The following is a 14,004-nucleotide window of genomic DNA, read 5'->3' as shown; positions in this document are numbered from 1 at the left end:
ATATCGCTGAACGATCTCCCTTGAAATTCCCAGTGTGCTGGATGAACGATATTACCAACGATGAGCGACAAACGATCGTTCTCTCCTGTAGACAATAAACGATATCGTCCAGGTTGGCCTGCATGCATGGTCAACCAACGATATCATCCTCCATGCGGGAACGCGCATCGTTGCTCATTTGTTGGTCGTTGGCTGCATAAAAATTAACGGTTTGAACAATTTAAAAATGAACGATATCGCTATCGTTCATAGATATGCTGGCAACGACCAGTGATGCACGCTCCCGCTGGTCGGCATCTGTCATCGCCCAAACTTACTGCCTAACCTGACGATATTGTCAGGTTGTGCGGTATGGGGATGAGGGAGGGTGCCTGCACTGAACGACATACCATTATTCTGTGCAGTGGATATTGTGCCCACACTGAACGATATGTGGTTCAGTGCAGGCCCCCTCTCTCATCCCCGAACCTGCACAACATGATGATATCGCCAGGTTAGTCAGTAGGTCCAGGCGATTACAGATGCCGACAACGACCAGCATATCCACTGATATTGCGGACGATAAACGATAACGAGGTCGTTATCGTTCATTATTATTGTGTAGTGGATATGCGCCTTTAGGGTTAGGGGGGGACAGGGGAGAGTAAGTATACTTACCAGCCCGTCGGGATTTTGCAGACCGGGATGCCACTGTCGGTCGTCTGACAGCCGGTATCCCGTTTGCCGGCCATCCATGCCCATTCCGTACTTGATAGTTAGAAGCTGATTGATTGCTATAGTCACTTTTTTTTTTTTTTTTTTTTTTCACTTGTCCACTCCTTAGAGCGTTTGATACATTTCTCCCAGATTGTTAAAGGAAGCAGGAATCTTTGTCACATAGACCTGTGGCACTCCAGCTGTTGTGAAACTACACATCCCAGCATGCCCTGCTACAGTTTTAGCATTCCCTAATAGCAAAACGGAAGCAGTGCATGCTGGGACTTGTAGTTTTACAACAGCTGGAGAGCCACAGGTTGGCCATTCCTGATATAGACAGTAGCTCCCTCCAGTGTCCATTTAGCAATTGTGGATGTAAGAATTATAAAACAGAGATGTCACGTGACCAGGGCAAAGCCATCAGCAAATCACATGACCTGCCTATCTACACGGCGTGCGACCTGATCACATGATGCCCATCGGCAAGAGCCGCCCGTGAGACCGGGCGACGGGAGCGCGCACGGTCAGAGTTCTCCCCGGCGGGAGCGCGCACCGGTAGCGGACACGGCCGCAGCTTGAGGAATGGAGCACCCGTTCGGGGAAGAGGAGGTGGCATCTCTGAGGAGCCTGCGGGACTTCTTCTGCCGGTGCCTAGAGAGGGGCCACTGGGAATTGGCCCGAGCCTGCCTTCCCCAGCTGCACCGAGGTCCCGATTCCGGGGAAATAGAGGCCATAGTGAGGGGTCTGATCACAGCCCCGCACCTGCTCAGGTGGGTGCAGCACCATGGTGCCAGGCACGGGTACTCTGGGTAGTGCCAGTGAGTGCAGTGCTTAGGCTGGCATGCTGATACTAGTGAGAAGCTGGCAATGGCTGGGTGGCATTGTAGGAGCTCTTTTGCTGAGCACACTGCAAGTTACTGACCAAGGGGCTTAATTTGGGCTTGATATCAGAGCTGGCACGGGCACCAAGGCGTTTGTAGGTGGCAAGGGTGTCTTATGGTGGTGGCTAATGTGCAGTCTCTGAGTGGGCCTTTTGGGAAAGGGCACCATTGCCATTCTCATGGCGATTTCTCTCTTGCGCATGCGCCTTCCTCAGGGAAAAATGGTGCCAGTGAGAGTTCTCTTTTGAATGAAATATATACATTGAGTGCAGGGTGTGATGCCCCATAGGGCACACCCAGCACACATTATAGATATCTATGGCAATGGTTGGGGGTCTTTGTAGGGGCCCAAGAGTGCAGGGGAGAGGTAACCAAGCCCTCCTGCAATGCCATCATCATGCCTCCTGCATGACCCACCATAGTTATCTGTACAAAAGGGTCCCTAGCAGCGGCCGTGCTCCCTACCTCCCCCTCAGCACAGGTCCCTCCCAAAGTCCCGGTGGCCTTTTATGAGGTCTATATTGTTATGTAATTTTAATGAGCTTGTACTTTGGCGGAGTAGCACATTTCCAGGTGCAATATGCCTGGCATAAAACACATTTTTAAATACATAAGTGTCATACAGTCCTCATGTCCCCTTCATGCTCATGGTTATTTTAAGCCATAAGACATAGGGATGTATTTACTAAAGTGAGAGTTTTCAGAAGTGGAGATATTGCCCTTAACAATTAACTAACACCTTCTAGAAGAAAATAGCTAGAATCTAGTGTTCACTCTAGGTTCAGCGCCGGACCTAGAAAAAGGGCGCGCCTGAAAAGGGGCCTGACTAAGGAAAATGGGGCATGTCTTTAAGACGCGTCCCCATTTGGTCACTCTTGGGGGCGTGCCCAGCACTTACAGACATGCCGGGCTGCCCCCAAGCACTGCTATCAGTGTGAATGGATGCTGGGCGCATGCGCCCGGCATCTATTCACCGGCGGTGAGCGCTACACCGCAGTTTTCCCCACCCGCGGGACACTGCGACCCGCCGGTGGGGACGGCACCCGCAGGCTTTTTCAGCGGGGCGCCGCGCCGGAGAGCAGGGAGCGCTTTGCACTCTAGAAATAGGGCAAGGTGCGGCGCCCCGCTAAAACAGCCTAGCGGGAACACTATGAATCTGATTAGTTGCTATGGGCAACATCTCCACTTCTAAAAACTCCCACTTTAGTAAATATATCCCTAAGTATCTGCTACACAGCATTAAATACCCTGAACTGGAGCGAGCACCAGCCAGAAAGCTGCCACATACGTTTGCATATAAATATGCAAACGTATACATTCACAACTGTTCATATGCATTTCACTTGCACAAAACACATGCTATACCCCACTTAATTTCAGCAGGAAGTAAGAAATCATCACCGCAATGGTTGGATCTAAATAGGTTGTACGCTTGATTGGACTTTTGCATTCCATTCTCTCTGTTAACTTCTCATTTCTAGCATTCTTGGCATATTTTTTTGTTTCAGTTCATCTTAAATTAACATAAGCTGCTCTATTGGAAATGAACAGGATATTACATTGTAACTTGTCTTTATGGTATGTCCAATCGAATGAAAAGCGATTGGATACTGAGATATCTTTGTGGCTCTTGCAAGTTGAAGTTCTCTTGTTCCTTACATAGTGCATGAGAATTCCAAATTGCTCTTTAATCTTTCTGTCCGTTCTACAGCTCCACATTATAACTGGAGCCCGCTCGTTTCACACAGTGCAATTCTGACAAGTAACTGTCCTAATATTTTTGCCAAATGTTCCTCTGCTCTTGGCCGGTGACCAGCTTGTAATGCTATCTCTTGTGTATAAATGACTGGGATGTGTTTTTTTATGGTATTCTATTTTTTTTTTTTTTCTTTCGTCTACAGAAATGAAGGAAATAGTTTACCCTTACAGGTGACCGCCCGGGCTAAAGACATGTAAAACCTATTGGTAGCACTCTTTTTGCTGTAACTTGTTAAAGCTAGTTTTCCTGTATGCTCAGTCTCCTGTAAAATTGCATTCCCAAGTAGGGTGCTTAATGCCGCGATTTTTACTGCTTCACATTTCACAGTCTCTGTAAAATAATGGTAAGGCTTAATTAGATGCAGCAATCGTGGCTTGTGATTGGTCCTTTGGTTGCATTCCTCCATTATAAAGTAGTGTACTTAAATCCAATGCTCTTAGATACTAATGCAACCTTAAAGCCCACAATTGAAATGTTCAGATAGGTACCATAAAGTAAAGTATATTGCTCAGATGTAACCTGATATTAAACTAAAGATTTTTATATAGCTATATTTCATCTACCTTACAGAAGGGCTGAAGCTCCTACTATATCTTTGTGCATGTTAATAATATGATCTGATCAGACCTGAAAGCTAGTCAACTGAGTTATTGAGGTTTATTTACTAAGCGTCTGGTTCTGCAACACGGATCATGTTTATTTCCGAAATTTAAAAGGGCAACAATTTTTCTTGCAAAACACGGCTAATAAAAGCACACCCCTTTTTAAAATTTTGGGCATAAACAAGATTGCAAGTGCTGTGTTGAAGAACCCAACGCTTATTAAATAAACCCCATTGTATCTTCCCTGATTTTTCCCTTGTGTATGAATTGATCAGCTTTCACAGTTTGGTTAGAGAAGTGACAGAGACTAGATAAACTTGTTTAGTTCACTATAAACATTCCATTAATGTCTCATATACTCTTCAGTGGAGTAATATGGTTCTGCACTGACACAAATATAAGCCATTCGCCCAATCACAGGCTGTTTTCTCTCTCTAGCCACAGTTTGATTGGTTGATGTTAAGGTTAGTCCTGGTTACTCCCTGCTTTTGGTCACACATCAATAGGGATTAATTTAATCTCTACTGTGGATGGGAAATATACTATTACCAGTTCTAGCAGTTCCATTCATGTCTTTGGAAGGTTTTCATGTAGTTCACAGTTTTATTAAATTGAATGCTCCATAGAAATTAATGGGAAAAATATGCAGGTGGAATCCAAAAAAAAAAAGACAATTTAATTTGAAGGGTGCAAAAATATTTAATAACTCATTTTAGGGAGCCTTTAAACCCTCGCCCAAAATTGCCCTTTAGACACGGCATCTTTTAAAAATGTTTGGTAAATTTACACCCTGGTCTATTTAGATTTTTTTTTTGCATTGTATGTACCCTAACGCAAAGTCTTCTATTAATGTCAAATTGTAGCTTTTTTAAAGTAAACATTACATAACATCTGTCACAATATGTTCAGGCAACCCTTTTTGTTTTGCTGTTCTTTTATTTAAATGTTTTGATACAGGTCACAGTGTTGCTATTAAAGATTGATCTTCTAAAAATGTAAAATACAAATAAAATCTGAATGCGGTGTTCTGTTCAGTTTAAGCTTTATTGTGAAGTAAATGAACCGACCGTTGTGCACTTATCACCTGTGATGTTTATTTTCTAGGTGTGATGAGAACCACACTCCTCAGCAGGTGGCCTGGTTCTGGTCTGATGCATTGGATGCTTGGTTTGGGTGGAATGATGTAAGTGTTTTACAGAGTTTCTCCAGTTTGTCTATTTGTCAAGTGATAATACTGCATCTTGACAGTAGGCCTCCCTCAACTAAAGCACAGTAGGCCTCCCTCAACTAAAGCACAGTAGGCCTCCCTCAACTAAAGCACAGTAGGCCTCCCTCAACTAAAGCACAGTAGGCCTCCCTCAACTAAAGCACAGTAGGCCTCCCTCAAATACAGCACAGTAGGCCTCCCTCAAATACAGCACAGTAGGCCTCCCTCAAATACAGCACAGTAGGCCTCCCTCAAATACAGCACAGTAGGCCTCCCTCAAATACAGCACAGTAGGCCTCCCTCAAATACAGCACAGTAGGCCTCCCTCAAATACAGCACAGTAGGCCTCCCTCAAATACAGCACAGTAGGCCTCCCTCAAATACAGCACAGTAGGCCTCCCTCAACTAGTGCCTGCAACCTCTGTAACTGGGAGGAATCATGACCTATACAGCAGCTGTATTGGACAACTCTCCCAGACTGACATTGGGAAGGAGTGTGAAAGTATCCATATTTTTGATTGTAAATAACCCCTATACTAAATAGTTTTCTCTTTTAATAATAATACTCCTTTAGCAGGAAAGATCTGACTCTGCATCTCCATTTGGAAGCCTTAAGCCTGGTACACTCTTAACGATGTGTGTACCCAGCGATGCGACGGACAACCGCACTGCCGACGGGCCGACATATCGGGTGGCTGGCACACATTGCACGTTTCGGTGCCCGACCGCCTGATATGTCGAATGACGTCCAAATAGGAGCGCGCTTGGTCGTTGGTACGCTGGATCGGACGGCCTATAGTCTACATATCTGTTAATGTGTACCCAGCATTAGGGTTGATTTCTACTTCAGGGTCCATAGGGGGTCCACAGGGTTGACCTTGGGGGTATAGGTTGGGAACCAAATCCGGGCACCACGCAGTTAAAGCTTTTAGCTCCCAGGATGCACTGGGTCCACTCTCCCTATAACCCCACCCCCAAGCCAGAGGCACCTCAGTTTAAGTTGGTGCCCGGCCGGAGTCGGGTCACCGTTAGCGCAGGGGGAGCTGATTAGCAGCCCCTAAGCTTATTTTATTTTTATTTTTTATTTTTTTAGGGACAAAGTTTTTTCATGGACTTTGGACTCTTCAGAGCGGCAGCGTCGGACTGTCCATAGGACGTCTAAGCTGCCGCTCCGTCACCCCGCTGGCGCTGAGACGCCAGTACAGATCTGGGGATCTCAGCGGGACCCCAGAGTCTGTACTAGCCGGACTCTGCGGGCGCCCAGGACTGCTGCCGGATCCACGGGGAGCAGGTAAGGTCGCGGATCACCGCTTGCGGTGATCCGCGCATTTCAAATGCAGTCCTGTGCCTCCGGTCTCAGGGGACAGACCGGAGGCGCCGGTAGTGGCGGCGGGCCCCCCATACCCCGTGTGTCCACTAGACCACCAGGGACTTAACGATCGGTGCAGGGAGCCGGCGTCCCGGGGGTTAATAGCCGGCCAGGGGAGGCAGCCTTCCCTGTTACAGCGGCTCCTCCCCTCAGCTCAGCGCGCCTTTCAGTATCCATAGTCTGGCGTCGCTGAGCTGCTTCCTCCGCGGGCCACGCTTCCTCTGAGGTCTCCAGCGGCCATTTTATCTCTGTGGTGCAGCAGAAATCTCTCAGGATGGCAGTGAGTCCAGTCCCCCTGCGTACCTCACCATCAGGTCAGTGTACACAGCGCTGTAGCCTTCCCAGACACTGAATCTGGGCAGTTGAATGCAGTGTAATAGTGCAGTATATTATATGACATGTTTATGTATATATGTATATGTCTGCATTGTATGTGACTTATGCTAGTGCTGACTGTACTTTATTCTCTCACCTGTCAGTGTATATCTATCCCTTTTCTTTATCTGCCCTAATACAGCTGTACTTAGGGTGGTTCTGAGACCTCACATTTATATACTTGTTAATATTTGTGTGGTTTGTCACATACTGTTGCGTGCTGCACGTTGCCATATTTTAGATGGAACTGTGTGTTGCATACGCTGAAAATGGGTCCCTGCAGCTAATTTTTGGCATCAGTCAGGACCAGTATAGTGCTGCTTAATATTTCCGCCAAGATTGGTCAGATATGTCTGACCAGGAGATAGAGCGTTATACTGCACCCATTTTTACTATCCTGCAAGTCATGTGCTGCAGGTGTTAGTGCGGAGGATTTGACTCATAAAGGGTTCTGTATGTGGCGTCATCTGGTGCCGGCCTCTTTCACGACCCCCTTGGGCGGTTTGTTTTCTCGGGATCCTCTCAATTGCGGATCGCCGGGCGGGCCCCATTGTTGTACCTCACTTGGGGTTACTTCACCATACTGCCCTTTTCATCTCAGGGTATCTCGCAGCTTCTTGCACTCTTCCCCTGTGACACAGACTACCGCTCCCTGCAGGGGTTTTTCGCAGTATATGAATTCCCCCTGGTGCCACAATAGTCTGTCATTCCCCTTGCAGGGATTACCACAACAGCCACCCTGGGTGGATGTCGTTTTCTACGAAACGCTAATTGGCGTGGTTGACGCCCTGTGGTTACTTCCCAGTTGGCTCTGCCGTGAACTGGGTACTGTTCGGGGCTCCTTCCCTCTTACACGGGGGGAAGCCTATTTCAGGTATTATTATCCCTGCTTTAGGGCTGGTAGCAGGTCCATTCTGGTTAGAGTGAATGTTGACCTGCACCTGTATCATACACCCTCAGTATTGCGTGCCTTCGGGTTACCTGTTGCTGACTAGCGGGTGGATCGCATAGCGGGACTCTGGCTGTTGCCAGATAGGAGGTGTTACAACAGTGTTTGGCCTCCTGTCCCAAATTCCCTGAGGGTCATCACGAGCCCCTCCTGGGGGGGATGGGCGTGTTACTCGTCTGATTACAGACGTTACTACGCCTCCCATTCCTGCGTGGTCGGATTCTTCGGATCCGTAGGTGGTAACTCTGCCTGAAATCAGTATACTTGCTTTCAGGAGTTGTTACCCATCCTACCATGGCTATAGCATGGTTGGTTAATACTATTGCATATTGGGTTGATGCATTTGTAACGTTTTTTCCCCTCCAACACGTCGGGGGTTCAAATGTATTTGGTCGCTCACGTAATATATGCTGTTGTCATAGGTGGAAATGCCTATATTGGATACCAGTCTCCTAACTTTCAGAGTTCCGGCTGCGACTGTATCCTCCGTAATACCCTATGGCTGCGCTCTGGGAATGCAGAGGTGCAGATACCATCTTTAGGGTTGATATTGTTTGGTCCTGACCTTGACAAGATTGTAGTAACATTGGCAGTATTACTAACGACAAGTTTACCGCTTTCAGCTATGCCCACTACAAGGCCTCAGACTAAGTCTGTTAAGTCTTTTTTGTCCTCTGGGTCAGCCTAAAGGTCTGTTTCTTCGTAGACTGTTGGCATCTACAAGGGCCGACATATCCAGTACCGAGCAGGCCTGGACTGCCAGCCGATCCTGCTTCTGAACCTACGGATATCTCTTCAGTCTGACGGGACAGGCCTACAACTGGGAGATACCGATTTTCTCAGTTCGCCCGGTATTAGTGTCAAGTTGCCGCGGCTACGTGGGTAGGAGGGTACGCCCTCTTTACAAGGGCCTTACAGATCCAGAAAGCTATGCAGTTGTTGCGGTAAGCGGAGCTAATTGGGCCATCCCCACTATCTCAGTGAGGGACTGGTTGTTCTGTTTTCTTTCTGGTGCGGTGGCTGAATGGTCCTCTTTGGCCTGTTCTCTGTCTCAATTCCCTGAACCAGTTCCTAAAGCTACCTGGGCTCAGGAGGAAATCCCTATGCTCCATCATACGATGTTTGGAACCTGGGGACTTTAGGGTATCACTGGATATACAGGACGCGTGCCTACGGGTACTTACAGAGACCTTTCCTCAGCATGGGCTGAGGTTTGCTGTATCACAGCAACACTTACAATTTTTCGGGCTCTGCCTGTTGGGACTGTCCTCAGCCCCACAGGGGTTTACCAGCGTTTTGGATTTTCTGACAGTTCTTCTGTTCAGTATATCCCAATGCTCCTGTACCTGGACGGCCTCCTGCTCTTAGCGGGATCACCGGGGTACTTTACGGCCAGGTCAGGATGACTGTGGCTTCTTCAGGGTGCAGACGTTTAATCAACGGGGAAAAAGTCCTCCCTGCATCCCTCTCTGGGTATTCTTCATCTAGGATCCCTGCTGGATTCTCAGAATCTGAGAATTCTTCTGGCGTAAGACGGAATCTCCTCTCTTCCATTAGGAGTACATGGTTGTCTGCGCAGTCGACAGATGTCTTTACACTCTGGGATGCATGGTGGAATGGGCTCAGTTCCATTCCAGGCCTTTCCATAATTGGCTCATCTCCAGATGGAATGAGTTTTTTCTGTCGGATAACTGTTCAAACGATGATGCTCTCTCCGGAGGCAAGTCGGTCCCTGTCCGGGTGGCTATGGCCATCTCGTCCAGGGTTTTCTTTGCTAGGGACAGTGTCTGGATCGAATCCTTTTCAGTGCAGTTGGACGTCTGTCGATTCCACCCTGTCAATTAACTTACTCTGACATAACTCTTGTTTCCCGGTGAACCTGAAAAGGTTCAGTCCGACAGGGTCAGGACAGTGGCTTCCTTTTTAGCAACACTGTTCGTTGGGTGGCAATGACAGGTATGTCACATATTCGGACATAGTCCGAGGGTCTCCTCCCGACCATCTCGGCAGCGTTCATTTCAGGAGCTCTCCATTGGGAAGCGGGAGTCCTCAGCCGTCACGACGTGCATCCCGGGGACTAGTCTCTTCCCCAAGAGAGGTTTCATCTCCTGGTGAGCAGGGGGGGCCCCCCTGAGGTGACCCTCATGGCCTTCTGACTTTATCACACTATGGTGTTACAGTTCAGCTCTGGGGATTCTGAAGCAAACTTCAGCGACTCTTTGTCGGTGAAGTGGTCCTTCCACTTTGTGTACCTGTGTTCTCCGGTCTCCCTTCTTCCTCGAGGTCTTTGGAAGTGTTTTCAATCGAGACGGAGATGCTTTCCTGCTGGTGGCTCCTGATTGCCCCAGATGTCAGGGGTACTTGGATCTTCGGAGTCTCTACATCGATACTCCATCCCTGATGCTTCACTGCCCGGACCTGTTGTCTCAGGGTCCTTGGTTTTGCCTTGGACCTGGGTCGTTTGTCTTTGACTGTGTCCTTACAGTGGTCTTACGGCTTCCCTGGCTTTGTCATCGTTGGAATGATTAGAGCACATGGATCAGCTTTTGCTGGGACCTACCACATTCTGTGGCAGCCATAAATCTTATGGTATTGTACCTGTCGATACAATCCTCCGGTGTCCAGGATTTCCAGATATTCTGGCATTCCTTCCGGCTGGCTTGGGTTTCACACTTGGCCTGGTCTTCCTGACAGTGCGGATCTCTACACTGTCAGTATGGTTAAGATATGGAATTGCTTCACTCTGGTATCCAGTTCATCCTTTGGAGTGTTTTCTTGATTATGCCTCCATTTGTCCTCCCTAGGGACTCCTTGGGAGTAAGTAGTGGTTCTTCGTTACCTCCGGGGACTGTCAATGGAACCGCTGGTTGTGATAGCCATTACATGGTCTATTGCTTAGGCTCTCTCTTTCTCTCAGGGTGTTTATATCAACCAGGAGAGTGTCTGAATTGGGAGCGTTCTCATGTGGCTCCCTCTTCTGGAGGGCATCATGTCAGGGTGGGAGTTGCTCTCGCCCTGTGTTTCTTCTTAGTGGTTTTCAGGTTCCATATTATTCTGGAACTTATGGTACGGCCATTCTGTCCCCAGTCCTCTCGGCTGGTGTGGCCTCATTGACTGTGGTCTGGCCTCTTTGGATTTATGTGATCCGTTCAGGTTCCTTACGGAAATCGGACTCCTTATTGGTGGTCTGAGATTTCTGGTTTTCACAGGAAAGGATGGCCGGCCTATAACCAAATGTTGGCTTGGATGGCCTCGTAGGTCTTCCTCAGTGGCCTACCCATGGGTAGGCCTTCCTGTTGTTGATGCTTGTTTTTTCTCGGGCCATGTGACCCTCGTGTGCGGCTCGCTGTGGCGCCTCGGCTGTTTTGCCTTACTAGGTGGCCACGTGGTCTTCTGTCCACACCTTTTTAAGGTTCTAGGCATTGGTTTCCTTTGCCTCTCAGGATGCTTCCTTTTTGGCGACGGATTCTCCTCTCAGCACAGGAGCGTCCCCACCCTTGGTTGAACTGCTTTGGGACATCCCCAAGGTCAACCCTGTGGACCCCCTATGGACCCTGAAGTAGAAAACAAGAGATATGGTAAGAACTTACCTTTGTTATCTCTGTTTCTACGAAGTCCATAGGGTCCACAGGGCGCCCGCCCTGACGCACCTGGCTTCATATGGGCTGTGTGGCTGGTCACCGGTTTTCCGTCTCCCATTTCGGTGAGTATGGTTATTGAGTGTTCCAGTTTTCTCTCTCTTTTTCTCTCCTCCTCCGGCCTTTGGCTACTTACAAACTGAGGTGCCTCTGGCTTGGGGGTGGGGTTATAGGGAGAGTGGACCCAGTGCATCCTGGGAGCTAAAAGCTTTAACTGCGTGGTGCCCGGATTTGGTTCCCAACCTATACCCCCAAGGTCAACCCTGTGGACCCTATGGACTTCGTAGAAACAGAGATAACAAAGGTAAGTTCTTACCATATCTCTTGTTTTGTTGTATATCCGCTGTTATGGAGAGATCTAAGCAGCTCCAAAGATGCTATAGTAGTCGGAGGTCCTAGCTATAGGAGTGCCAGGAACCTGTCACATAGGTTTAATTGGTGCTGGGTTTAGTACAAGGTTTATTTAAAGCAGATTCTCACTTCTAGTTAGGGGGAGATAATGTGATAATGTTGATAACTGGCGTTCCCCTATTAATTTAGTGATGTTCATTTAATTAAATAATTTATTTTGTTTATATCTTCAATTTTTGCTCTGTGTTCTCTAGCAGTATTAAGTGTTGATGGTGACTAATCCTTTGTCAGTGGTTCCCAAACTTTCTTGAATCACGGCCCCATAGAGTATCAGCATTTTATTCATGGCACCCCTAGACCAAATGTTTCTTATTGAGAAATTTGGGTTCTAGACTATAGATAGTCAGTAAATAGGTCGACAATGTCTAGATAGACACCAGATGTTAGACAGTTAACAGGGACAAAAGGTTGACACACTAAAGGTAGACATGTAATAAGGTCAACAGGTACAAATGGTCGACACATTATTTTTTTTCAGGGTTAGGCACTTACCGGAGGGTTAAGCACTAGAAGGGACGGTTAGGTTTAGGCACCTATCCCGACTGTTAGGGTTAGGTACCAGGAGCGAGGGTTAAGGTGAAGATTAGGGTTAGAAAAAAAAAATGGCGACCATTTTTGTCGACCTATTGACTGTCTAAAGCTGGCCATCCACTATACAATTATCTGTCGGATATCTGTCCAATTGGCTGGTTGGAATGAAAATCTGGTAATGTATGGGAGCAAATGACAGTCGTCCTTTTGCTCACAAACACTGGAAAATAGCCAAAAATGGTTGTTCAGACAAATTGGTTAAAACACACAAATGTAACCAATTTGAACAATTTTTTTTGTCCTTTTTTCAGTGTTTAAAACCATATGATCGACTGTCATTTGCTCCCATACATTACCAGGTTTTCATTCCAAGCAGCCAGATTGGACAGAGATCTGACAGATAATTGTATAGTGGCTGGCCATCTTAACATCTGGTGTTTATTTAGACACTGTTTTTTTACTGTCTATCTCTTATACCACACCCGAGAAATTCTGTAATCATTAAATTAAGTAAATTGTTCTTATGTCATCCTTAGGATCAGTTATGTGATGGTGGACAGGTTATGCTATGTTTATCCACATATTTTATGATAGGCAAAACCAGAGCTGACAATCACATGGACCATAAAATATTTGATTTAGTCCTGAACCCCCTAACCCCTGCGAGTGCACAGCACCCAGTTTGGGAACCACTGTTTTATGTGGCAGGTTCATGGAAAAATATATTGAACATCCTCTCTAACTTTTTTAAATGCTAGACGTCTGCTAATAAAACGTATTTTTCTTAAATTGTATTTTAGAAGCAACCACCAAGAATTCTCAAAGAGGAAACAGAGTTTCTTCTACTATTGGAAGAGCTCCAGAATGAGGCTCCGGAGCAGGCTTTGAAGGTAACCTTTTGAGAATCAGCTTGGGGAATACAAATGATGGGTTGCTTTACAGTGAGACTGCTGTTGGTTTCACTTCTGTTTCCAGTTTTCTGTGGTTCCAGCAGAGCAGAATGTGTTTTATGCAGATGGTTTAGGGTGAAATGTTGAATTATATATGTTCAGTTAACATTGCAATATTGATCTGTGTTTTTGATAATTCACTACGGATATTGCGTACGCACGCAGTTCAACTGTGATAGCAAGCCAAGCCATCGCAATGCAAACTCAGCACCAGATAAGGACGCCCACTTTAGCATACGCACATCCGTAATGTTTAGCAGTATAGCGAAACCATCGGTACAATGGAATACCATCGGACCCATACGCACACTTGCACAAGCCCTGACCTTACCCAGAAATTGCTAACATCCACGCACGTTATGAGACCTCACACTGCGTATGGCTTCGCAGTGGCTAATTTATTCACACCCCTGCAACGGCGTGCGAACTCTGTGGCACACCTGTGTTTCGCCGACCACCCCCCCCGGCCCCCGTCACCACCCACAAACAGCACTTCCTGTCAGTCACTCTGCGATGGATCTGCGTAGCCTCTCCGATCGCAGTTCCGATCGCAGTGGCCCGGCTCGCGCACTGCGATGCATGCACAGAACGCAACAATCGGACGATTGCGTTCGTATTAGCAGCTGCGATCCAAGC

General features: G+C 47.3%; 1 protein-coding gene across 1 annotated transcript in view; it reads left to right on the top strand.

Moving 5' to 3' along the window:
- The first annotated feature begins 1,181 nt into the window (after positions 1 to 1,181).
- The window catches only part of ZFYVE26 (zinc finger FYVE-type containing 26), a 111,897-nt gene continuing 99,074 nt past the window's right edge, over positions 1,182 to 14,004 (top strand). Inside the window, exons 1-3 of the mRNA XM_088465338.1 lie at positions 1,182 to 1,466; positions 5,043 to 5,121; positions 13,219 to 13,308. Coding sequence (XP_088321464.1) covers positions 1,279 to 1,466; positions 5,043 to 5,121; positions 13,219 to 13,308 — 357 coding nt within the window. The 5' untranslated portion in view covers positions 1,182 to 1,278. The remainder of the gene's footprint in view (positions 1,467 to 5,042; positions 5,122 to 13,218; positions 13,309 to 14,004) is intronic.

This window comes from Taudactylus pleione, unplaced genomic scaffold (assembly GCF_031769625.1).
Source record: "Taudactylus pleione unplaced genomic scaffold, aTauple2 ptg001956l, whole genome shotgun sequence".
Taxonomy (NCBI): Eukaryota; Metazoa; Chordata; class Amphibia; order Anura; family Myobatrachidae; genus Taudactylus; species Taudactylus pleione.
The sequence above is the reverse complement of the archived record's forward strand: the minus strand, read 5'-3'. Positions and strand labels throughout refer to the sequence as shown.